The 26,544-nt window shown below is 36.8% G+C and overlaps 1 protein-coding gene across 3 annotated transcripts in view; it reads left to right on the plus strand.

Annotated features, from left to right (window-relative positions):
- TDRD9 (tudor domain containing 9) overlaps positions 1-26,544 on the plus strand; it is a 59,392-nt gene that overhangs the window by 31,067 nt on the left and 1,781 nt on the right. For 2 of the 3 annotated variants that reach the window (XM_052693830.1, XM_052693832.1), the window contains exons 9-35: positions 182-228; positions 2,444-2,498; positions 2,645-2,729; positions 3,362-3,419; positions 3,960-4,064; positions 4,909-5,006; positions 5,382-5,513; positions 6,168-6,330; positions 6,411-6,474; positions 6,979-7,042; positions 8,717-8,761; positions 9,595-9,648; positions 10,069-10,185; positions 11,125-11,232; positions 12,241-12,341; positions 13,144-13,317; positions 13,845-13,956; positions 15,147-15,359; positions 15,926-16,015; positions 17,735-17,995; positions 18,416-18,559; positions 19,613-19,683; positions 20,103-20,212; positions 20,370-20,466; positions 21,117-21,255; positions 22,998-23,107; positions 26,379-26,445. In XM_052693830.1, coding sequence (XP_052549790.1) covers positions 182-228; positions 2,444-2,498; positions 2,645-2,729; positions 3,362-3,419; positions 3,960-4,064; positions 4,909-5,006; positions 5,382-5,513; positions 6,168-6,330; positions 6,411-6,474; positions 6,979-7,042; positions 8,717-8,761; positions 9,595-9,648; positions 10,069-10,185; positions 11,125-11,232; positions 12,241-12,341; positions 13,144-13,317; positions 13,845-13,956; positions 15,147-15,359; positions 15,926-16,015; positions 17,735-17,995; positions 18,416-18,559; positions 19,613-19,683; positions 20,103-20,212; positions 20,370-20,466; positions 21,117-21,255; positions 22,998-23,107; positions 26,379-26,445 — 2,884 coding nt within the window. The remainder of the gene's footprint in view (positions 1-181; positions 229-2,443; positions 2,499-2,644; positions 2,730-3,361; positions 3,420-3,959; positions 4,065-4,908; positions 5,007-5,381; positions 5,514-6,167; positions 6,331-6,410; positions 6,475-6,978; positions 7,043-8,716; positions 8,762-9,594; positions 9,649-10,068; positions 10,186-11,124; positions 11,233-12,240; positions 12,342-13,143; positions 13,318-13,844; positions 13,957-15,146; positions 15,360-15,925; positions 16,016-17,734; positions 17,996-18,415; positions 18,560-19,612; positions 19,684-20,102; positions 20,213-20,369; positions 20,467-21,116; positions 21,256-22,997; positions 23,108-26,378; positions 26,446-26,544) is intronic. The other variant, XM_052693831.1, reaches the window with a different exon arrangement.

Here is a 26,544-nt window from a genome sequence, read left to right on the forward strand (position 1 = left end):
TAAGACAAAATTAAACCTAATAATCTAGACAAAATTTTTATATTTTTATATATAGTTTTAAGCTCTGATTCATGAGGGAGTTTGAATAATGCATGTTATAGAAGATGTGCAATTTTGCTTGCTCTTTCAAGATATATATTGGGATAATAAAGCAGCTTAAAGAACTGTCTGTTCTTTTTAGGGGGAGTTTTACACCAGACCGTGGAAGTGTACTTGTGTTTTTACCAGGTGAGGATAGATACTCATAACTTTCTGTCTCCTTACTTGTCATCCAACAGGATTTTTCTTGTTATTTCTTTCAACTGTATCTTAAACACATTTAACTCAGGCTGCTTTGTTTATTTGGGTGTTTTTCTTTGAACTTAGTTTAATAAAATTAATTACACAGTTAATCTAGAGAAATTGATTTGAAATAACTATTTAATATTTTGTGAAGTATAAGTTTGTAAGAACATTAAAAAAAAAGAAAAAATCACCAAAAACAACCACATGGAACAACATAGCAACCAATTATAATAATGTTACATGTGAGTTTAAATCCTTTTTATACAGTGAGCTGAAGTTATCTTATGCTACTTCTGAAATCTAGCTAAAGGCTTCAGTAATGACAGCCAAAATGAAAGCATGTGGTAATCAGTACTTTTTTTGTTGTTGTTACTCAGCTGCAGCCTAGAATTTCTAGCATCACAAACTTTAACTACCTGTTGGTTTCAAGTTTTCTTTTATTTAATCTAACAAAATTTCACATCTCTGAAAATTTCAGAAGCCCCTGGATGCATTCTATTGGAGAGTCACATTGAAGCTGGGGTAGCTCTGTTCTTTGGGTGCAGAGATGTTTGTCCCTACCAGAACTTCATATCTACCTGTAAATCTTTCTGAATCTCCCTGCTGTGTTAAGCTCAGTAGTAGGCATGGAAGCTCTAGGGCTGGAAGCACAGCACACCAACACAGCAGTACAGCACTGATATTGTAGCTCCAAGTGGAGATTTCTCCCTGCCAGCTAAATGGCATTGCAGCTTTCTTTCTCAGTTGCTTTTTCTGTAAAAGCCCTCTAGGTAGAAGGAGCTGCTTCATTGTGTCGGTGTAGGACTTACTCCATTTTCTCATAAGGCAACAGTTTGTTGCTTCTGGCTTTCTGTTTTAGTGTTTATATGGTGTGCTTTCAGACTTTCTAAGGTAATTATGAGTACATTTACTCTAGCAGTTTCAGTTCCCGTATTTTTACAGCAGGTGGTACAAAGAGCCAGATTAAACAATGCAGTTGTTTTTTCTAACATAGGCGTTTAAAAGTTCCCAGTAGGGCTACGTTGAATTTGCACAACCAATCATAATTCCGGTACTTTTTCATCTGAATGCTGGATGTAGCAACCTTGATCGTTTTTTGTTTATGTACTTTGATATATGTTATTTTGATCCTTCACAGAACAAAAAAAATAAAAAATAAAAAAATTGTTGAAAAGCTTAGGCTGTATTGGTTGAATCATCGCTGAGCAAGGCATTCCAGTGTATAATGCGTCCCTGCAAGAATAGCTGATGGGCTAAATGGAAGCTACAGTGATTTATCATCCTCTTGAGAGGTTGAACAGGATAAGAATGGCTTTGCTTCTGTTCTTCATATTTACTTGCTGGTGACAGGAGTTGCATGACTTCAAGTTTATGGTGTCCTATCAAAGGGATTATGCTGATACTGTCCTATCTGTTGTAATATCAACCTCTCTTTTGTTTGTTTTTCCCGCTTCTTCATAGCCTCCTCCCACTATTGTAGTTGTTTGGGGTTTTTTTGCCAGGCTTTGTTACTAGAAACTTTCACATTCAAAGATCTGCCTCTCCTCTTGACATCCCTTTTTTCTGCTGGAGTCTTGCTTCTTCCAGAATTGGTCATCAAGTTCTACCTACTTTGTCTAGTAGATAATTGCTAGATTTGATTGATTAATAACTACTATTAATATTGTTTGTACAGTCTATTTCTACTGATCATGGAAGAAGTCTCTGTAATCACTAACAAGTGTAAGTTGAACTCAAGTGGTGATTTCAATATTCAGATTTGGAATCAAGGGGTATGGCAGATAGGAAGCATTAGGCAGCAGGATGGTCAGGCAGAGTGGGGCCGAGTAGGGTGTGGTAGGAGGTGTCCAAACAGGTCCATGGCCTGATTTTTCTTGTCTGTACCTTTCCGTGCCTTAGTTCCATTCTTGAACAGATAATTTTAAAGTTACAACTATATAGTATAATGTTTGCGTGTGTATGCAAATAGAATTCATGCTTGTTTCTGTCTCCAGAGCTAAAGGTATTTTGCTCAGTGCTTTGTTAATCTCTTGGACTACAGGTTCTTTGTGCTAGTCAAGAAAGGCACTGGAACACCCGAAGAAAAGATGGGAGTTAAGTGAGAATTGATATTAAAGTTGTTAGTGATGACTGAAAACTCTGATTATTCTTTTCTTAGGTTTCAGTGAAATAAGATACATGCACTCGCGTCTCACATGTATGTTTAACAAAAAGTAAGTTAAACCACATTTATTTATTAAACTTGAATGTACATCCTTTAACTATGAGTGTCCTACATAGAACAGGTGATTCAGTGCAGAAATATAGTTATTTCTTATATGCTTGTATCAGTAAATATTCACGAATACATTTTCTTTAGGTGGCAAGTGTACCCTCTCCACTCACGAGTCTCCTTAGAAGAACAAAATAATGTATTTTTGAATCCAGTTCCTGGCTACAGAAAAGTAAATATTCTTGAATCTTTTTTTTTTTTTTTTTTTTGTTAAGCCTGTAAAACTTTTTTCTGTGAAGAATATTATCTGTTCCAAGTAAAACTGCTGCATGAAAGCAAAGGATGCTTTTCTGTTTATTTTCCCCTCAAAATGTAAACTCTTATTCTTACTAAGCTGTTGACTTTACTGGTATTTAGACCTGAAAGAGATGTGCAGATTGAGGCAGTTACCCTTAGTGTATCATGTGACACTGTTTTTATCCTTCAGGATAGTTTGTGCATGTTGATTCTTCCACTTGCATGACAGGACACTGCAGAGCAGAGTGGCCCTCCTGTATCTGTGCATTTTTGTGCCCCACTTTTTGGTTGGGGTCTTGGTTTGCTTTGTCACTGCTAGTACTGTGATACTTTGTTATGACAGATGTGTAAAGAAATATTTGTGTACTTTATGTTATATACTGTACTACTTTACAGTGCATTTTTACTAATAGGACAAGAAAATGCAGGCTTTCTGGTGTTACACTGTTTGTATTTTGCATGTAGAGCAGAAATACTAATATTTCTTCTCCTTATATTAGATATTTCATGCAGACATTAATGTAAGTAGTTCCTATCTTTATACAGTTCTTGTTCCTTTCTTGAAAGGTTATTCTGTCTACAAACATAGCTGAGAGCTCTGTAACAGTTCCTGATGTTAAGTATGGTAAGTCTTCTACATTTTCAAACTGTGCATACGTTGTATTTGTAACATTTTCTTCATTACTACTTGCCTAAATCTTTGCAGCATGTCACACCTTTACAAAGCATTCCTGATGGTGTTTAATTCTGGCAGTTGCTGAATTCTTTCACAGTAGGAAAGTTTTACTTCTGAATATACATACAGATAAAGCTATTGATTAGAATGTGAGTTTTAATCCTAGAGGAAAAGCTTAAGTTTTTTTTTCCATTCTGAATATATTTTAAGATACTTGTATCAGATTAACAAATTCTGTTTTAGATTATCTGTGTGCAGAGTGATTATCTTATAATGCATTTGCATTGTTTTTATGTCTGTGTAAAAATCTCTTTGCAGCTGTTAGTATTCTCAGTAGCTTAAGTCTAGTTGTTAAAAAATCAACAAAGAAAATATTGTTTATGAAAAATAAAAGTTTTCCCTTTCTGGTTATATAAAATCAAGCTGTGTATCACCGTAAACATAAATGACTACTTAATGTTAGTAAGATGATATTGTTTTTAATTGCAGTGATAGATTTCTGCTTAACTAGAACTTTGGTCTGCGATGAGGAAACTAATTATCAAAGTTTGAGACTTTGCTGGGCATCTAAAGCAAACTGTTATCAAAGAAGAGGTAAGGTGGCAGTAGGGAATGGAAAGGAATTTGATGAAGAATTCCAGATGAAAAGTACTGATAATTTTTGTCGTGAATGATTTATACAAAAATGTATTTCCTTATCAAGTCAGGTATTAAAAAGTGATTAAGCTACTAGGCCTGAATGTTGCATTTTGTTGAAGTATTTCTTTGGGAGGAAAGTTTTTTTTTATTTTAGTGGAAAATATTAAAATTAATGGGCCATAGAACTTTAAATGATTCCTTGTTATTTAGTAGTATTTTTTTTTTTTAACCATACCTTATTTTTTGAAAACAGGGAAAGCAGTGGTGAGTTGTTCATTGACTGCAGGAAGAGAATCATGTCTATTCATCACTCTTAAATTATTGAAAGATCCACAGAAGTATCTTTACAGTGTTTGTTGTAGCATGAGGAGAAACAGGAACTCAGATCACCTTTTCTTATTAGTACTCTTTGATATCAAAGTCTTTATTTCCAGTGGAAAGGAGTACTTAATTTAATAAGTGAAATCTTAGGTATAAAAATATCTTCATTGTTTTCATACTGTGAGAGCTTCACAGTTACAGCTTTGATTCCTTTTGGTTCTGGGTCGGTGTTGGTTATGGCAGCTGACCAATATACAGCTAATAGCAGCAGCATCTTGTATAGCAGGAAGCTTTGCCTTGCTGAGTGTGTGACTTAAAAATATGGCTTTACTTTCCAGTGGAGTTATCTCACGCCAAATAGAGTCTGCTTGAGTTTGCTGCTGTTTCTCAGCTTGTATGCTTGTATGATGCTTGTAGATGTTTTTACAGTGTGGCTTGGGCAGTTCATAAACTGCTAAGTTTGTTTTCCTGTTTGAAGGTCGTGCTGGACGTGTTTCCAATGGATATTGTTACAGGCTTGTACATAAGGACTTCTGGACAGACAGTATCCCAGAGAAATCACTACCTGAGATGCTGGTAAGAATTTTTGGGGTTACTAATTAATTTTTTTTTTATGTGTGTTGTTGTAGCACAGACTTTACCTGAAGTGAATGCATTATTTGAATAGTTATTAATAGCTGTACAACTAAATGGAATTAAGTTGGTAAATAATTGAGAAAGACCATTCATTATTGTGTTATTCATAGGAGATGAATTGCAGCAGTAAAATAGATGTGACTTTGAAAATTAACGTTCTGTTCAAAAGAAAAGTATCCTTAGTTATGCAAAGTTATTTTTAGCTGTTACCGAATTATAAACTTGAACTGATTTTAAGGATCAGTACCTTCAATTAATTCATAAATTAAACACCTCCCTTGGGGAAAAGTAAGAATAACGTTGTCTTCCCTTCAGACTTGTCCACTGGGAACTACAGTATTAAAAATAAAAAAGCTTAATATGGGAGAACCAAAAGCTTTGTTGGCAACAGCTCTTTCTCCACCCAACATAAGTGACATTGAACGTACCATTCTTCATCTGAAAGAGGTAGGCATTTTTTCTAATGCTGCTGAAATCCAAGTAATGAAAATTATGACATTCCGTGTTAGTTAAGATGCTAGTAACCTTAATTGGAACCTGAAATTGAGAACAATGTCTAGGGAATATTTTGTCATGTTAGGCTGTTACTTGGTTGCCATACTCTTCAGCATAGTTTCTGCTGCTACTGCATTTCAAAGGGATTGTGATTTCAGCAGAGAGTAAAAGCAGAATCCTGAAGAAATTGTAATACTTGTGAACTAGTATTTGTGATGAGAAAGAATAAGAAAAATGTTAGAGAACTTGAGATCTGTAAGTGAAATTGTTTATTAAACAAGTAGCACCTTACAGTCTGAACATCTCCCTTTCTACCTGGAAATCAGCAATTTTGCTTTCCAATTATAAATCAGGTATGTGGTAGAACACCAGTCATATTAAAGTACTAAGGCTTTTATTTTTGAATTATAGAAGAAATTATATTTGTATGCAGTAGCTTGGTTTTATATTCAGGTAGTAGGTTTTTCAAATTGATTCAACTTAATTACAGTTATGGCTCAAATTGATATGGCTTTGCAACTGTTTATTTCTTGTATTGTTTTCTTACAAACCAATCTTAGACTTACTTGATCAGATCTTACATGAAAATAACTTAAATTTCTGTAGCTAGGAGCACTTACATCTTGTGTGCAAGCAGAAGAAAATCTGCATGATGGTGAGCTGACTTTCTTAGGAAACGTGCTAGTACATTTGCCAGTGGATCTGCATCTTGGAAAATTGATCGTCCTTGGTCATGTCTTTGGATGCTTAGAAGAATGCCTTATTATAGGTAAAAGAACAACATGAGAACTTCTATATTTCCATAAAAACAAGTAACAGGATTTTCATTTTGATTTCTTTTTATTGTAGCTGCAGCACTCTCTTTGCAGAACTTCTTTATAGAGCCTTTCAAGCAGCCTATTGATGGATACAGGTATTATAATCTTGATGTTTTATATCTTCCTGGCTATTGCTGGAAGCACAGAGCAAAGCTGATCACAAAATGCTATTTTTAATGTCTTGAGTTTAAATTCCTTCCAAAATGCAGCTGTCACACTGAAATATTGCTATATGAACTAATCAGTATCACAAATTAAAGTCATCCTTTTCTGCGTGGAAGACCTGATTCTTCAGCTTTGCCTTCCTGATGTGGACATTGATGTGAACAGTGTCTATTAAAAATCAGTTAGCGTGCTCACACAGCTTACCATCAGAGAGGAAGTGTGGAAAAAAACAATTACCATAAATGTATTAAACTTGTTTATTAATGTATTGGAAGATGCTGATATTGTAGTTGGAGTAATACTGCATATTACTGTATATAATATGTATACAGTTTTTATTACTGTATTTATTATAATAATTATAGTTCAGCTGTAATAAGTTTAAGATGAGGAAAGAATGTTATTGAAAGTTTTTTTGTTTTTTTTTTTTCCAGGAGCAAACTGTTCTTTTCTGGGAATAGTAAGAGTGACTGTATTGCAATTGTGAATGCATTTAAGGTAAGTGTTTCTTCTGTCTGATTTTTCCAGTGAAGTCATGGACCAAGGTGAAACCTTCTCACTTCTGTGTGATCAGTGCAGTATTTTCGTTTTGAAGTTGTTAAAAACTTCATGTTATACTTAGCTATTTTGAATAATTTTAAGGCTATCTTGCACTATGTCACACAACTGCTAGTACTGACTGAGTCAATTTTTAGTGCTGTAAAGGAAGTGTGCAGTTTTTCTCCAGGGTAAGGCAGCAGGAAATGGGTAAAAATGAATTGCACTGCTCATTTTCTGAGTGTTTTTTTACTGTTCACCTGAGCAAGTGAAAAACAGTGTGAAGAGTGGAGAAGGAAAGAAAACACACCATTTCATTTCTGCTTGCCAGAAATAGAAGCAGATTTTGAGCAAGGCGTGGGCATGAGACTTAGGTTTTCTTGATACCCTCTCATCATAAAGAAACTGTTTTATACGGGATGCAGATTCTTTCCAACTGATGAAGGTGTCTTTAAAGTTGACGTCTGATTGCATGCAGCAGAACAAATGGTAGTTAAGCAGTAAGAAGTTACTAGTATTAATCATATGAAACACAAAATGATTTATGTTCTTTTTCTTCAGAGGGATGTAACATTTTTGTAACCCAGCCAGTTTTTTAGACCCTCAGTGGTGCATTGTTAAAATTACATTTTACAGCTGCACCACTTTGTGTCCTTGCATAAGCCAGAGACCCAGAGTTCATGCCAGTGCTCAATAAAATCAGTGTAAGAGTGCTCTTAAGAGTGAGAGGTGTTTTTTATCTGCTTAGGAGGAACCGTCTTAAGACTTAAAATCACAATCATATCTTAAGAATGAAATCATAAAAACACCTCAGGATGTCTGAAGTCCAGTCTTATGTTGATGAGATCAGTCAAAGTTTTTCAGGGCTTTGTTCAGCTTAGTACTTGAAGTCTTGGAGGAAGGAGACTGCAGAAAATGTATGGGCAACCTGATTTACTGCCAAAGCATCCTTTTTGTGAACAAATTTCTTAATACCCAATTGAGTGTTGCAAGTAGTGCTTTAGTAGAACTAAGATTCCTGTCACTGGCCCACTTTTGAGTACAGTGTCAGCTTCTGAACTCTGTAGTGCTAAAGAGACTTTGAATTACTGGAAGACATGGAAATACTGATAGTCTCACAGAAGACCCTGTGATACTTAGGGTGCTGGAACATATGTGGGAAGGCCTTAGAGGTGAGTTAGTTCAGCCCTAAGTTGAGAACTTCTACTACACCGCATGGCAGAGTGTAGGGTTAGAGCGTGGGAGCCAGGCCTCCTTTTGGAAGTGTGCAGCCGCAGGGCAAGATATTGTAGACACAAGTTGCAGAGGCTCTGCTGATGCACTGCAGTGGAGAGGGCTGGAAGTTGTCTGTGAGATGTAGTCAAACAACAGAATAGTTTGTCTGCAGTGGTTATGGAATCTCTGTCCTTGGAAGTATTCAGAACTTGTTAAAACATCAAGAATGTCATCCAAGTTGGCCCTGCTGTGTATAATGGCGTTAGCTGAAGGACATCTCTGATATCTTAATTAGTATTTTAAAATAATCCTAAGCATAGGATAGCATGTGGAAAATTTTCAGTTTTCAGTATGGCATGTTTTTTTTTTGTTGTTATTATTGGCGGTTTGTACTTGAATACTAAACCACTTCTTTCTTAGGCATGGCAGATGTGCAGACAGAATGGGGACCTGAGACATCCCAAGGTTAGTTTAACTTTTTTATCGCTTCTGTCCAATACTGAAACTGGTGACTTGAGTACTGGAGTATTCTGCCAGGAATTTAGACTGGCATTTTTTCTTTACTGTGATTGTCATTGTCGTAAGTAAATAGAAGCACAGGCTTTGAGGTGTCATAGTGAGTCTTTGGATCTAGTATTTGAAGATCTTACTTAGTCCCTATGTTAGATGGATTGACAGTGGCCAGAATGTTTGAAATTAAGCTGAGAAGGGAACTTGAGCTGTAGTTGAAAGACACTTCTCAAATCATGGGTGTCTTTTGGGGCAAGCATCTGGAAGGATGGGAGATCTTGGTGTATCAGTCTCAGAAGTCCAGTAGTATGCACACATTAACTGTCTGTAGTCTTTTTCTGCGTGTAAGACAACATGCCATTGATTTCTCACTTGCCGGACCATAGTGTGCTTTATGAATATCAGTGCGCAACATGCACCAATTTGCAGTGAGTATGTGAAGTTCTAGATCTTAAGAAGTTCTAGACTGTCTTCTGTTTTGAGGTAATCCTCTTAGAGGAGATTCTGTACTAGCAGCGCAGAGGAGTTGAACATCTGGGTCTATATGAGAAGTCTTAATGCTCCACAGCTGCACTGCTGATAATCCAGGTACAGTTGCAGTCAGATATATTGTCATACATTATCAAAATGCACAGTCAGAATTAAAGAGAGCTGTGAAATGAGGTAAAAATCTTTTTCATAGTCTGTAGCTATTATTTGTGTCTACACTAAAGAATGTGAGCATGCTAGTTATTAGGAACTTCTTCTCTGTATTACTTTTTATTTGCACTTCTCACTTTCTTCTCCAGGATGAGCTTGAGTGGGGTCAATTAAATTATGTTCATATCAAGAAAGTCAGAGAGGTGAGCTGAAATAGTCATTTTTATGAATGTTTTTAAAGATGGTAATATCGTGGATAAGCCTACTTCATGTACAACTGTGTGTATACAGCAAGTTATGTATCTTCTTTAAACTGTGAATATGTGAGATCATCTTCTCACTCCCAGAGGAATAAACACTGTTGAAAGCAGCGTTAACTTGAACACTGACAGGCACTTGGCTAGGTGTCACATGAGAACTTAGAGGTGTGCAAAATAAAATCTACTACTACATGTATTTTAAAAGTACTAGTGAAGATGCTAAGCAGTATATTAGATGAAATGCATGTTAACGTCTCTTAAGAAGTAAGAGGGCTTACCTTCTTGCTTAGGCTTTTACTAAGCTTTTTTTCCATTTGGGTTGGATTTGATCTGTTGAATGTGTAACTGGAGCTGGAATTTCAGGTGGCAGAGTTAATTGAGCTTCTGAAAGAAAGAGTCAAGCAGTTTAACATGCACGTTAATACTCAGCTATCTGCGATGGATCAGGAGTATGCATATAAACAGCATTTCATTTTGCAGGTAATTATTTAATTCTTTGGGTAGAGATATTGCTTCCAAAGTTTGTAATTGGGTTTTTACGTACCATTGACAAACTAGTACTTTGAGATACCCTGTGTTTCAAATTTCTTGTAAACTTTTAAGATTGCAGTTGGAACTTTTTTTTTTTATAATTTAAAAGCACAAATAATGTTATGATTAGAGTATTGGACCTTTGGCAATCCCTTTGTTTCTGTCAGTTCATTAAATTAAAGTGAAAAAGTGATACTGAGATTAATTAAACTTGTATCTCAGTTAATTTTTGTTTAGGTCATAAAAAATACTCTGAAGACAGATGGTTTGAGTTGAAATGATAAAAACTAACATGTATGAAAAAGGTGTTTTTGCTTGTTTTGAATTCTCTGTTGAAATTGCCACTGGCTTGAGTAGTTACTCGAGGGAAAAGTAAGATATTGCTCAGCTACTGTAACTTGCTTCACATTTCTAATGAAATTTCTTCTCCTATTTGGACTGATTAGTAGTGATTTTGTTTTCACAGACTTATTTCAATAGCAGTTGGTTTAACTGTAAATAGTGAACTTTTCAGAGCTGAATTGTTAAATACTGTGTGATGTAATGTGAAAATTGAACAGCTGTCATACAGTATTGTATATAGATTTCTTTAAAACTGACATTCTTTTTGAAAGAGAAGTTATCAATTGAAGTTTTGACTTAATCTGCATGCAGAAATATTAAAATGCTGTTCCAGAAGCTGAAGTCATGGAGGGTATGTTTTAAGTGGTTAAGATTTACATGAGTTAAACTTCAGTTGGAACAGCATTAATTTCTGATGAAAGACAGGAAAAAAAATAATAGTAAGATGTGCTGGTATCACTTCACGTTGCAACTGTATTTCGTCTTGAGAAACTGAATATTATAATAAGCTGTAATTAAAAGAAGAAAATATTTTCTTGATTTCAGGTTGTAATGGCTGGTGCTTTCTATCCGAACTACTTCTCTTTTCAAAAATGTAATGAACAAGGTGCAGTGAGGGAGCTTGGTGGCAAAGATCCAAAAACAACTGTGTTGGTATGTTATGAAGTTGAATGATGTAATCAAGCATCAAATAATAGGAATATGTAGTGTTAGTGGTATTTTTCAAGGTTTTTTTCTGTCTTGGGACGAGATAGAAGAAGTATGTAAGTATTTCTCACTTGGTATGTTGTCATCCTTTTTTCTGTTACAGTGCACATTGTGTGGGTAGGCAGTTTGAAAAGGATTCCGACTTTATCCTCTGCACATTTGATTGCTGGTCTTTCAGAAAACTGATAAAAGGTTTTGAGAGAGCACATTTTTGAGTTGAAAGAGTTGTTACAACTGCAGCGTTACTGTTTTGTTATCTTGTACTTAGTGGTATGTGACAAACATGCCAATTATTTTAAGGTTACTTGGATGTTGCATTCTCTTTCTTCTTTTTACTCTGTAGACATTTTTATCTGATTGCATAAGTACAAGTTTGAAATTGTCTTCGCTTCTGCAGAATGGCTCAGATTAGCCAAGGAAAGTGTTTGGGTGTCTGATTGATCAGTGCTTAGTCTGGAGGCTGTAGTGAGGCTGACCTGCCTGTAGTTCCCCAGGTCATTCTTAAGATTTTAAAATCTGGACGGAACGTTTCCTATTCTTTTGTCAGGGTCTTGTCCCAACCTCTGTGACCTTCCATGGTGATACAGAGCAGTTTTGTGATCAGGCAGCTGTGTTGCAGTACCATTGAGTGCAGTGCAGCCCCTGGGGTCTCATTAGCTTTTATGGATTGGTTTCTTTTTTTCTTCATGAAATCTTCACGTCTATCCTTTCCCACTATTGAGAACTTTTCTTGAATCTTGGCTCCAGGAAGGAAGGAGGTAGGACAGTAATTAGCAGTAGAAATCTTTTTCAGATTTTTTTAATTTAATGCAGTATGTTTTTTTTTCTTAATTTGGCTCTAAGATCATTGCTATTGCAGCTCAAGTGAAGGAGGAAGATAAGAGCTAACTAATTATTGAGATGAAGTTAATAGCGTATTAAAGTGGTTGAATGTGACTTGACTTTTTTCAACAGCTGAAAAATATTCCTCCCTATGGCTATCTATACCATAATCAGTTGCAGTCACAGTTTAGACAGTGTGGACAAGTAAAATCTGTTACGTATGATGGATCAAGGTAAGCACAAAATATTTTGAGCATCGTGCTTGTCTGTTGGTCTCAGTTGTGAGCCTGCTCATGATTTCTTTTTACGTGGTGTAATGACAAAATGAACATTTCTAATTTAATCTGTCAGAAATCAAATTGTTTTTGATTTATTGACTAGAATAAAAAAGGGAGCTTTGAAATTGAGTATGTATTGATTTGGAATAACATTTGATAAGCTAGTGCCCTAGAGACCAATTTCTCCTGTGTTTCTTTTGTTTTGTAACAGAGAATCTTAACTGCAGCTGCTCTGTCTGTATTTGTTTCTCATTCGTATAGTGAACCCAGTTCATTGATACCATCAGATGGCTTCCTACAACATGCATGTGACTTGGCAACGTTAGCTGGTCTGCAGGCTGACTGTGGACTGAACTGCCCAAACATCATTCCATGTAGACCTTTTTTATGCCTTTTCCCTTTAAAAAACAAAAACAACAACAACAAAAAAAAAAAACACATGTATCTTCACATTCTGTCTATTTGTATTAAATGTAGTGAATATGGTATGTTCTTGTGAGACTGCTAGAAAATGTTTCTTTTACAAGAACAATTATAAGAGAAGTTTTCAGGCACATAATCGAGACCTGTGAGGGGAATACATTTTGTAGTTCTCTGACTCCCCATGATAAGGGCAGGGAAAAAAATGATAGCTTTTCTGTTTTTATAATTGTTTTGGTTTAGTTTTGATTTTCCCATCATGTATTTATTATAAAATTTTCTTGTGTGTTTTGTTTGGTTGGTTGGATTTGTTTTGGATTTTTATTTTTTTTTATAGGGCTTTGATAGAGTTTTCCCATAATCCTGTGGAGGGTTTAAAGGTTCTACCTGCAGTGTACATGTCAATCAAAATGTCACAGCTGAAAATTCCTCTTCAACTGGATGTTCATTATCCAGATGATATCAAAAAGGAGTTGCAACATGTGACAGTTACAAGCATGGACTCTTTAAGGTAACCATGTTCTGTAGGGAATCGGGGAGGGAGGGTCTGCTGAATTTACAATTGCGCTGTAAGATATTCAAATTGTTTTTAAAAATAAATGTGTAAGTCATACCATAGAGGAAAAAAATCCAACAACCTCCACTATTTAACCTTCATTCTTTGGATTTCTAGTAAGCTGATGACACAGTTGATTCTTGGTATGTAGCTTCCTGGATTTTTCTGTTTGGTCATTAATTGCATCTTAGTTTCTCCTGTGGAATGTCGGCTCTGTGTAGTAATTTTATGGTCTAATCAAGTAAATGCATCTTCAAGTAAAGGTTAAATACATAAGTGAGTCTCAGGTCTTATCTTTACAAAGTGTGATTGTCATGACTTTTGTCACTGGACTTGTTTTTTAACTCCACTCCCCCCCATTTTCTACATGCATGCCTGTGCGCCTCATCATTGTAAGAAGCGGTGAAAGCAAGCAAACAAAAAAACCCTTAAATTTTCACTTCCGAGTGAAGTATTTAATGTTTCAATTCTATGAACTTCAGAGTGAATGTGGACTATCTGAAGCAAACAGTGGAGCCCATAGAAGTCTCATTTGGTACTTCACAGCTGTTAAAGACGATTCCAAGTCATCTTCTGTCCATCAGCGTAACAGAGGTAGGAGTGTTCTGTATCTGAAGAAGGTCGTAACAGTAATCAGACATTAGAGGTGTACGGAACAAGCTTTAGTGAAAAGAATGGATGCTAATACCAGTTGATAGCTGAAAGATAGATTAAATGTAGAGAAGATGAATGGTAGAGGTGTAATATTTGTGTACTCTACAAAAATGAGTATCAGTAGATATTTGTGCATTTATTAGGTCTGGTTATGTTTTGTTCAGAAGTCACAGATGTGAGAAATGACTTATAATGGGACTATGTGATCATTTCAAGAAGGCACTGCATGCATGAAACACGTTAAAGGAAGATGATATGTATATTCAAATATTCATGAAATCTGTTTAGATCTTGTGTTAACTATTGTCTCTTGAGCAGTCTGAGCAATATAAAGCAATATATATGTTCTTGAAATAAAAAGTCCTAACAATTGATGGAAACTAGAGGCTGAAGTATTAAACTGGCTCTTGGTAGAGCTGAAATGTTGTGCAAAGGCAGAAAGGAATAACTTCTGTAGTTTATGCAGCTAAGACTCTTAGTTCAAAAATGTTCATGGATTTGATGATCAAACATGTTCCAATCTCTGCAGTGTCCTTTTTTTTTTCGCTATGTCAGCAATGTGGTCATTTATTTTGATCCACAGTAAACATTCTTCAAACACATGCAATATAAAATCAGAAGTAGTAGATGAGTACAGAAAGCAATTGGAAAGAGGGTTGTTCAGCTTGATTGAAATAGTGGTGTTATTGGTTTCCTGAAGAATGGCTAATTATAATGTACCAATGCTGATTTGCTTACATATGTAGCTAACTCTGGTGTTCTTTCCCTAACAAGAACATTGTGCTGTAGCTGCATGCATCTATTTAATCAGTCATATACTTAAAATTTTTAATGTGTTGATTTTATTTGCAAGTGTTCTGCTTTTTTGTATTTTAGAAATACTTTTATCAGCCTACTTAGGTGAAGAGCATATTGTAATTACGCAGCAGAGGGACATTTAAAAACATGATGTTATGAAGAATAACCTCTTATGAGTGATGAATGCTTCATCACAGCATTGCAATGTGAGAAAACTTCTGTGTGTGTCAGGAGTAGGAGTGCTTTCACGTATTTTGCTCAAAGCTGTTTTGTACTTGATGTGGATGAGTGTGATGATGTGATCTGATATTGTCTAATTTTCCTACTCTCAGATAGTAGAAGTTGGACACTTCTGGGGGTACAGGATAGATGAAAAAAACAGGTCTGTACTCCAGACTCTGACTGCTGAGTTGAACTACCAGAACTTGACAGATCTGTCAGTGTCTCCACATCCAGAGTTGGTTTGTCTAGCACCATTCACTCGTCTTGAAAACACAGGATACTACAGAGCTCGTATTCTATATGTTTCTGGAGATTTTGCAGAGGTACAGTAGTGCATTATGTTCTATCAAATTGCTAACCCACGTTAACTGGGTTTAACTGTAACTATCTTGGAGGTTTTTTTAGTAAGAATTTTGACTGAGGATTATTTTCATGACAATTACATTCCACTAAAGAGAACAAATTTAGAAAACTAGAACTAAAATGAAATGAGCATATTGCATTGCCAGAATAGGGTGAACTAGCAAATTGGTGTATTTTTTTCTTTGTTTGTAGGGGCTGAAAGGTACCTCTGGAGATCGCCCAGTCCAACCCTTTGTTAAGGCAGTTCCCGACGTTAGGTTGGGCAGGAAAGCATCCAGATGGATTTTTAGTATCTCCAAAGGAGACTCCAATACCTCTTGGGTGTATGCCAAGGGATCAAATAATACATGTTATAAATATTGGACCCATTATTTTCAGGTTGTGTTGATTAGCGTGTTTTCCAGACTCTGAAAATGATTCACTTGATAAGATGAAGCTCAAGTTGTCACTTTACTTTACACAGAAGTATGATTTCTAATGCTGTTGAGACTCCACTGATGCTCCTGGTTCTTTTTTTCCCCGTCAGGTTTTTTTTGTAGATTATGGTGATAGATCGAAAGTGCCTTTAAAAAAACTGAAAGAGATTCCAAGCAGTCTTCGAGAGCTTCCTTTCCAGGTAGGGATTTTTTCACGTCTCATTTCGGAAACAGAGTTGCACATCAAGTCATAATGCTTTTCATAATAATAACAAATTAATGCATGTGCTAACGTCCTACATCTTACAAATCATCTTTCCTAATACTACAACTGGTTTGACAAATGTTTTCCCAGGTATGTATACACAGAGCAAGCAATTCTTGTAAGTGAATTGCATTGTATATGATTGCAGAGAAATGTTATCCACTCTTTGTCTTTAGGGACAGTGGGGGGGAAGGGGGAGCATGTGAAACATAAAAAGCAAAATGAAAACACATGGACTTGGTGCCTGCCTTAGGCATTAAAAAAACAACATAGAAACAACAACAACAGCAATAAATAAAAAAAAAAATCTCAACAGCATTGTGTTATTTTTGTAACAGTGTTTGAATTAAGTTTCCTTCTTTGTTGGAAGTGTACTGGGTTTTTCTCTCGCACCTGTAATCACAAGAGCAGTAGAAGATGAGAGGGAATTGCTCAGACAGCTGACTTCTGCTCCTTCTTGCTTCATCATAATAAGTTTATTTGTTCTTCAGTTCTGTGAAAAGAAAGATAATGTTGTTCTGGTTCCTCTGTAGCTTGCTTGAAGCTCAGGACTAATGGGTTGAGCAGGAGATTATAGCAGCGCTTTGGTTTAAGAATCTCTGAGCAAATGACAGCTTCATTTATAGAGCCCAGAAAACAGCCCAGAGAGGAGAAACAGTTAGTTATTAGTTTAATTACTTACCCTCTGCAGAATCTTTGTTATCCCCGTCACAAATAAGATATCTTCTTATTGTGTGGTGGAAGTCCGCACTGTCTTCTGTATTGTTACTGTACAGGGGGTTTTTGTTTCTCTTCCTGCGCTATTCTGTTAGTCACAGGACAAATATGTATGAGAGAGCTTTGCTGATTTAAACCAGATAGAAGTGTCTGTTTTTACTTTGTGTTCTTTTAACTACTGTCTTCACTTGCATTTTTTCAGGCGGAATTGTTTTGAGAATTGAATGGGGACCTGTAAAGCAAGTCTGAAGGACTTTGTTCAGTACCTAGCTTTACATAAAAATAATTCTTTAAAACTGTATTTACATAGACATTAACTACTTTAACTAAAATTCATTTTTCCAGTCCTCATTCAGGTGTTTTAAATTCATTGAAACAAGTGTGTCATACATTGTTGTTGTCTGGAGTGTTTGAATAAACCATCAGAACTGTAGTTTATTTATTTCTGTTCTTAGCATGCTAAGTAGTTTCAATACCTCTTTTTCAAAATGGCTAGGAAACAAGGGTTTCTGTTTTAAATTCATTCAAGACTATCATTACAGGTAGCAATTCTGGAAAAGGGTTAAATGAGAACTGACTTTTCTGCTATTATGTATGATCTTAGTTAAAAAGAGCTGTAGATAATAAAATTTTTCCAGAGAAGACATTTCTAGACTAGTCGGATTTTGATATGAATGGTAAATTAATACCGATTTGTCTTTTATTTATGCTCAGTTGGCAACTTCTTACAGCATTGAGTTGTGATAGAAGATTTAATGTGTAGCTCTGTTAGCAATGACAGAATAGGAATTGGGACAATAATTTTGCAGCAGTCTTATGAATTAACATAAACCTTTAGAATAATTATGAGGTTGTTTTATAATGCAGTCAAACTGTTGAGAAAATGAAGGATTATCCTTTACTTGGGCAAACGTTGCTCTTGATGTTTTTGCTTTAGGCTTTGGAATTCAAGATATGCAAGATGCGACCATCTGCAGAATCTCTTGTATGTGGGGAACGGTGGAGTTACAGTGCTAGCAGGAGGTTTGCCTCACTAGTAAACGGTTATACTCTTCTAGTGGAGGTGTATTCACTTGTGCACAGTGCTCTGCATGTCGATGCTTTCCACTACACAAGACACAGGGACCTTGTGAATATTCGAGATGTGCTTATTGAAGAGCATTACGCTGAACTAGCAGAAGAGTCGTATGAATCACGAGTACGTATTCATTAAGCTTTTTTGACTCTGCTTAGATTGTTCTATTCAGCTCAAACTATCTGCAGTTGTTAGAAGTTGAGCTGAAGCGTTGGGACTGTGCCAGATAATGCAAAGTTAATGCTTAGTGCAATGATGTATAGTTTTTTACTTCTGTGCATAATTCATACTGTGCTGTTAGCCAAAGGCATTGGTGCTTTGAGACACGCTTTGAAAGAGATGCTTACACAAAGATAATGGAATCATTTGAGCTGCTCCACTACTCATTGAAACTCAGTCTGAACTGCGTTTTTGTGTTCTGTGTAAACAGAAAGGTGAAAACATCATTGTTGGTTTTTTTTTTGTCCTTTTAGTGGATGATTCTGTGTAAAATTTAGAGAAACATACTATTTCATGTTGTAATTCTATTCCATTTTTATGTAGCAAAGCCATGATTTGCTGAAAGGATTTTTTTTTAACGGAATAGTGGAAGAAGAGAAAACATCTTCAAGAGAGGAGGAAAAGGATCTCATTGAAAGGTTATTAAAGTGGTTTTCTGACAACAAATCTGATGTACCAACCCATAAGGTAATGCAAGTAGTGGTGGTTTCAGTATGGCATTACATGTCCTTATTCTCATATTATTCAAACTATAGACTGAAATTACCTTAAATAACCATACCGTGTTGATGCTGTTCATGGTACGTTCTGTGAGTAGAGAGCTGTAATGGCAGCACTGCTGTGAACTAATCTGCTGCAGCTTTAATGAAGTTTTGAATTATAGCTTAAGAGCTAACTGAACCAGCTGTACCATCATGTTCCAAGGTGGTATATCCAGCCTCTGCAAAATGAGGGTAAAATTGAGAAGCTGAACACTGTGTTTCAGCACACAGTCATCTTTGTAATACGTGTGGCAGCAAAAAGCAAAATTGTGGCTCAGTTTTTCAGGAAATTACTGGGGAGAAAAAAAACAAAAGCAAAAAAAAGTGTTTGGTTCTTCCTTAGCTAGGTGAAAAGTAGTTCAGAGAACACCACAGCGCATGATAATAGTGAAACAGTGAGTGTTCCTTCAGCTGCCAACTGCAAACTCAGAATTCTCTCCTGCTTAAGTAGTTTGAGACTTCTACTCACTGCTGAGCTGGAATAGGTAACAAAAGATTTTTGTCCCTTTCCGTATTCTGATTCCAGGTTATGCCTGGTTTACATTATAATTCTCCCCATTTCAAACCTGACAAAATTTAGGCTTTTGGGCTCCTCATCATGCACATGTTAACCAGAGAAGTAATCCTGCTGAATTGCTTTCTTTTCTGAAGTGTAGTGTTTTCTAACTTAAAGACCTCTTGTAAACAGCAATGGCTTGGTTTTGCTAAATGCTCTAGTAATGGTTAAACTCTATGCTTTTTAAGTCTGTGGAAGTCATGGATTCCCAGCAGCCATGGAAAATAACATTATGTTCGTTAAGATGTCTCAGTGTGATAAGTTTGCATGAGATGGATGGTGATGAAAGTGTTGCCTGTTTATCAATTCAGTGTTGCTCAGTGCGTGCACAAGATCTTTAAACCTTTTGCTTTTTCAGTTATAAGTATTTTTAGGAGAGAAGCATATGCTGGCTAACTAGTGACATTCCTTGTCTTTCCAAAGGTGACAGTTAGTGGCCCGTTCAGTCCTTATGAGGTGAAATGCCACGGTATGACTCGGGTATCCCAGTTCAGGTATGATAACACTCTTATTGTGAAGCACAGACTTCTTAACTGTTACTTTTCATAAACTGATAAAACTTAACCTAGTTAATCTTACAGAATTTCACAAAGCTTTTGACCATTGACAATAGAGGAATGGTAATGGGTGAATTGCATTTAAATGCATGCTATTGCTGTGTAAAAAAAAAAAAAAAAAAAAAAAAAATAATAATAATAATAAAAAATAATAGGAAGAATAGTTCTATTTAAGGATGTTTTAATGTCTTACAGAGAAATTATTATTTAATTCATATACATCTGCTAATTGAGATTTTACTCTCTGCTCAGGTTGTGCTCTGAAATGAAAAGGATTCTATTTTTCTTGTTTGTATGCTTTTTCTGATGTTTTCTGTTTGTTGTTTCTATGTTGAAAATACTTATTTCCTCTCCAGAAATACTGTCGTGCGAAAGGGAAGCATAAACTCCGTTGTTGTCCAAGATGCTCCAGAACATTCCTCTGAGCAATTTCTGGTTGCTGCGTTTTTATCATTAAATGAAAATGGTAATGCTTAGTACAAATGTTTTGGCAGCTTTTTCAGGACTTGTTTTTATGTGAATAGCTCTGAGTAAACATGTTGCTGCAGTTGTGTATTACATCATCTTGAGGTTAGCAACTTCTTTATGTACTCTTAATGTTTTTTTTGTGTGTGTGCTTATAGGATCTACCATGTTTTTAGAGGAAACATCTTTAATGCCTCCAATTCCTGGCCTTCTTGCTCTCCTTAGTATGCTGTTTGCTCCTGCCATAGAACTTAGGTATTCACGTGTTTTTGCAGTCTCTTTATTTACTTTAACACCCTCAGAAATTTGCGTCAGTCTTCTTTGCTTGCTTTCCAGCAGTTAGTATGCTATTATACAGCTCTTGTATCATCTTTTATTAGCTTTAGTGAAGTATTTGCTAAGATAATTTATTTTGTTCAATTACATACTGGCACTGCAGTCTTTTTCTTATATTGAAGTAATACAGTTGACAATCATGCAGTAAGTCTAGGAAGGTGAACTGTAGAACTGGGTAGGTTTTTAACTTTGTCTGAGGAGAGAAACATGCATGAGTTTTATAAAATCTGAATTCTGGCAGCTGGATTACTTTCAAGTTCTCGTATCTGTAAGCTGTCACTTCAACACAGGGATGTTGGGTTCCCTTGATTTTAATTTCCTTTTTGCACACGTATGATTTTTTTCTCCCAAATTTTAATTGTTTACATAACTTGAAATCCAGCTTTGTTTCACTGCCATATTTAAAAAAACAAAACATTTTGACAAAGTATGAACATGTAACAATTGCTTTTACTTCTTCAGACTGCTGTATATTGCTTGGCATGGCTTAGTCAAATTCATTTAAGTCTATATTCATATGAGTTTAGTTTCCTAATCTGTAGGTGACACTGTTTTCTTTGTTTGTGCAGGGTTGATAAAGCTCGCAAGTATTTTACTGGTGCTCTGTGCGGTTTGGGTTGGAGTCAGACTTGTAGGGCTCCACTGCTTCCAGAAAATGACATGGAACTGACATTTGATGTGCATTTTGATGTAGATGATGTATTGGAGGTAAAAATTCGTACCTTACTATTGTAAATTATTACATAACTAGAATTTAGTGCATCACAACTTCACAGAATCACAGAATTGTAGGGGTTGGAAGGGACCTCCAGAGATCGAGTCCAACCCCCCTGCCAAAGCAGGTTCCCTACAGCAGGTCGCACAGGTAGGCATCCAGGCAGGTCTTGAACATCTCCAGAGAAGGAGACTCCACCACCTCCCTGGGCAGCCTGTTCCAGTGCTGTTAATTGTTAATTCTTGTTAATTGTTGTACTAGCTGGCGTCCTAGCAGCCTTTGCAACAACTGAAAGTTTATTATTGCTATCTTTTTTTATTTTAAATGTGCACTACTTGTTTAGAACCTTGGACTTCAGGCAGAGCTACTGCCGGTATGTTTTGATGGGTAAAATCAAATATTTTAGTATAATACTCTGTAAACTTCTCAAAACAAAAGCACTGATTTTTTCACTAATAAGTTATCAGTGTTTGATTGGGGTTTTTTTTGTTGTTGTTTTTTGGTTTTTTTGTTTGTTTGTTTTTGTTTTTAGAATTACTGTTTGGTTGTTATTTTACAGATCAGTGTAATATTTTCGCTTTGCAGTCTTCAGTTTAATTTTACAGTTCTTAGAGATAAACTGAATCAAGCTCCTTCTTCCGGAACAAATCAGTCAAACAATAAGAACCCTTGTGGACAAGTTAAATGTAAGTTTACTCTGCTGTCCAAGATCACGTGTGAGCAAACGTCCTTCTGACAGATGTACAAATTGCAGAAATGTTCTGATGAGGAGTACAAGGCTGCTGTTTGACTGATCTGCTCTGGGAATTTGGTTCTAGACAATGAAAGACTTCACATGCCTCAAGGAGTTCTGTGTGCAGAGTAGGTATGGTAGGTTACCAGTGCATTCTAGAGGTTTCTTAAGGAGGTAGTGGGTCATGTTGATGTGCAGATACAGTAAACTTTTCTATTTCGAAAGCATTTATCTGTGTAGTATCTGTGTGAATTACACCTTAGCCATAATGGTACCACCAGGCCCTTGTGTGTGTAAAAACTATGGACAGATAGAGAAAATCCTTGAAATGTTTTAGAAAGAATTCTGTGTTGGTACCCTTTATCTTCTGAAGTGTATCTGATTAATCTTGAAGAGTGTCATTTCAATGTGTATGAAGCATTAACCTCTTGTACCAGCAGTGGTGCATCTGGAGGAAGAATCACAGAATGGCCAGGGTTGGAAGGGACCTCAAGGATCACGAATCTCCAACCCCCCTGCCACAGGCAGGGCCACCAACTTCCCCATTTAATACCAAACCAGGCTGCCCAGGGCCCCATCCAACCTGACCTTGAACACCTCCAGGGACGGGGCATCCACAACCTCTCTGGGCAGCTGTTCCAGCACCTCACCACTCTCTCTGTAAAGAATTTCCCCCTGACATCCAACCTAAATCTGCCCTCCATCAAATTAAAACCATTTCCCTTTCATGATATGTTTCAAAGCTTCAGGGGTTTTGCATATATTAATATTTCAATTGCAGTTCAATTTTATGAGTGCCACAACCACCTTTCATACATGTGGATGTAGAGCAACACAGAACTAGGACTGCTTTAGATGCTTGGTTGGCAACTCTGACACCCATGGGGGGTTGGAACTAGATGATCTTTGAGGTTCCTTTTAAACCCAAGCCAGTCTGCAGTTCTAGAGTTGTATTTTTTTAATATATTTTACTTCTATATTCTGTCACTTTTATTTTTACAGATCAACATCCTAAGGGCAGCCATTAATAAGCTGCTCTGTGAATGTGCAGTGTACTCAGGAAAAGAGAAGATGCCACAGCTGCAGGAAAGTGTTCGTCAGTTACTTCTCCGGTAATCATTTGGTAGAAATAAGAACATGCGTTCTGCTCTCTCAGTGGGGAAAAAAAAGTAAATGATTGCTTGAAGCATAACTTGAAAGCATAGCTCAGATTAGGCTTTGGGGAAATGATAATATAGGATGTTTTTATTCAGTAATATTAAATTTGCTTGTTTTAAAAAGCAGTGTGCTCAGCAACTTTAGACTACTTGTGGATGCACTGGTTCTTCAAGGAAGCTTAAAACCTGTTCTACAGAATACCAGTTCTGTGGCATCTTTACTTTTCTGTATTCAGACCTGTGGCATGAAAGCACAGAAAAACTTAGAATTTTCTGCCTCTAAATTAATTTTGAGTTTTCTGTTGCTTTTCCTCTCTACACAGGTATCAATAGGAGAGGTGCTGACCACCTTAATTGCTGGAAGTCCTAAGTTACTGAACTTAAGACCACCTGTCTTTCTCAGCAGATCTCCCAGCTTCTATAACTGGGACATTGGCTCTGAAAGAGTGTCATGAGTCAGTGCAGCCAGTCTTGAGAATTCTTTCAGCATGTGGCATGTGTTCAGGCTAGCCTGGCCAATTAGGTGTCCCTATAGCAGCTCCTTCTGTATGTTACAGAATGGCCTGGGTTGGAAGGGACCTCAAGGATCATGAATCTCCAACCCCTCTGCCACATGCAGGGCTGCCAACTTCCCCATTTAATACCAGACCAGGCTGCCCAGGGCCCCATCCAACCTGGCCTTGATCACCTCTAGGGACGGGGCATCCACAACCTCTCTGGGCAGCTGTTCCAGCACCTCACCACTCTCTCTGTAAAGAATTTCCCCCTGACATCCAACCTAAATCTGCCCTCCCTCAACTTAAAACCATTTCTTCTTGTCCTTCAGTTGTCAACCCTTTCAAAGAGTTGATTCCCCCTCCTGTTTGCAGGCTCCCTTTAGGTACTGAAAGGCTGCAGTGAGGTCACCCCACAGTCTTCTTTTCTCCAGGCTGAACAAGCCCAGCTCCCTCAGCCTGTCCTCATAGGGGAGGTGCTCCAGTCCCCTGATCATCTTTGTGGCTCTCCTCTGGACCCTCTCCAACAGCTCTCTGTCTTTCTTGTACTGGGGGCTCCAGACCTGGACACAGTACTTCAGATGGGGCCTCACAAGAGCAGAGTAGAGGGGGACAATCACCTCCCTGTCCCTGTTGGCCACCCCTCTTCTGATGGACCCCAGGATACAGTTTGCTTTCCGAGCTGCAGGAGCACACTGCTGGTTCATGTTAAGTTTTTCATCCATGTGTTATTATGCTGTCTAGTAGTAAATGGGACATTTTTCTACATTAAGCTTTTCTAAAGTAACAGCCAAAATGAGGCAATTTCTCATGCTGTTGTGGATCAGAAGCTTTTAAGCTTAACTGCTAATATTTTCGGTTATGAAAATGATTATCAGAAAAGCTGTTCATGTTGAGTTTTCAGGTGTTTCTTGGTTTTGAATACAACTGTTCAATTTTTCTTCCATCTGTGACAAGAATGCAGTGTACCTTAATTTTCCAATACTTGAAAGGAAGTTAAATATCTGTCATTGTATAATAAATGTGCAAATGTGGGGGCAGTCAGCCTTAACTTTTGAGGCAGTGGAAATGAAATGCAATTAAAAAGCCGTAGAAAATTCCCAGATGATGTGGGGATACCTAACAAATGTCAGCTGACCAGCAGGTGTTGGATCAGGCAAGGTGTCAAGGTAATTATTTTGGATGCTATGCCATGCATGCTGCTGTCTTGAAGATGTGCAGCAAGAGCAGCTGGCACAGAGACATGGCAGCTTCAAGCCAGCTGTTGGTGATTGGTTTGTACATCCATAAAGGGGTGGTACAGCATCATAAAGGCTGTACCTTAGATGCACTTAGAAGCACTGGTGCAGATTGCCAGCAACGTGTTGGCATTTCGCGTCGGCAGAATTCCTGGTAAAATACCAGCTGTTGAGTGCCCTGCTGATGCAATATTTAATTTCTTGTTTGTTTCCAAGTACCTTAGGCCAGTTGGTGTCTGTGTTGCCTTTGGACACCCGTCTAGTACCATGTTTAGTCTTCAAATCTAAGTGAAGCTTGCTCATGTGATTCATGTAGTAATAACTGTAAGGAAGTAAAGGGGCAGAAGGAAGTGTAAACAAAATCTCTCTGAAGGTGCCTGTTTGTTTGTTTGTGGCAGTAGGAGGAGGTTATGGTTGGATAAAAACTCGCAGATGTGAAGTTCAGGGCATTAAAATGTCACTGCTATTTTTTACCTCTGAAATCCTTGTGCTGCTACTAATGCTGTCCCATGATCCTGCTATTAATTTTTCTACTTCTCTTACCTGTCTGCAAGTTTTTCACCACTCTTTCTTGGCTGAGCCAAGGTTATGTAGCCATGCTGTGACCTTGGGACATAGGCAGCTGAAGTAGGGGTGGGGAAGCTTACGGCAGGATTCTGCAGGATGGGGACGTGTCAAACTATCAGGAAAACCAATACTTGTTGAGTTTATTCTGGATTATTTTTTTCAAACTTTCTAATGCAACACATCTTTCTGTCTTTTAGAAGGAAGAAACAGTCTGGTTGTTGTCATGTCTCTTTCTCCTGTGTTAAAAATCTGTCCTAATTATGAATACTTTTTAATCTCACTTTAATGCCTCGGGGGGAAAAAAACTTTTATTAGTAAGAGTAAATATGTAAAAAATACAGATTCAGTAATCTTTCATTATCTTTTCCTTTTTTTTTGAAAGCTAATTATGTATACAACGTGTCACCACTGCTTAAGACTAAAATGTGTGTTTGAAAAATACATCTAGACAGAATTAATTAAAGTCTGCTACTGTTGTAGGTTGCACGGCTTGAGGAAATAACTGGAGCAGGCAGACGATCTATAGTAATTGAGTTGTCATGCAAAACAAAATGCTCTAAAAATAGCTTTATTATATGTTCTAGTGAATAAGAATGCATAAAATTTACAGATTAAATGACAGTTGCAAACTGTAGTTCTGTGTCAGTTTAAAAATAACTTCCTTCAAAAAAAAGAAAAGAAAAAGCAACCAACAGAGCAAACAAACAGCTGTGGTTACTGTCCCTGTGAGTTTATCTTTTGACTTCAACTAAAGGGGCAAAGTCCAGGTAAGTGAATTAATTAGACCATATGCATATTAACATGTAAAATTAAGATTCCTTTCAGCATGGACATCTTACAGATACCCAGTAGTACCTGCTATAAACGTTTCTTTATATTTAATTAGTCAAATACAAATATGTTATGGTTATTTTTATGTAATTTCAGTTTGATCTGCAAACCGAGATCTGGAGTTGTTCCTAAGTGGTATGAGAAGCCATATGCATGGAATCAAGTGAGTGTAGAAATATGACTTGAAAAAAAGTAATTAAAAATATGAAAAGGAACACGGTACCCCAGCATGTTCAGTTGAGGGATCAAAAGTAGAATTTTC

The sequence above is a fragment of the Tympanuchus pallidicinctus genome, unplaced genomic scaffold (assembly GCF_026119805.1).
Source record: "Tympanuchus pallidicinctus isolate F22 unplaced genomic scaffold, pur_lepc_1.0 scaffold3, whole genome shotgun sequence".
Classification (NCBI taxonomy): Eukaryota; Metazoa; Chordata; class Aves; order Galliformes; family Phasianidae; genus Tympanuchus; species Tympanuchus pallidicinctus.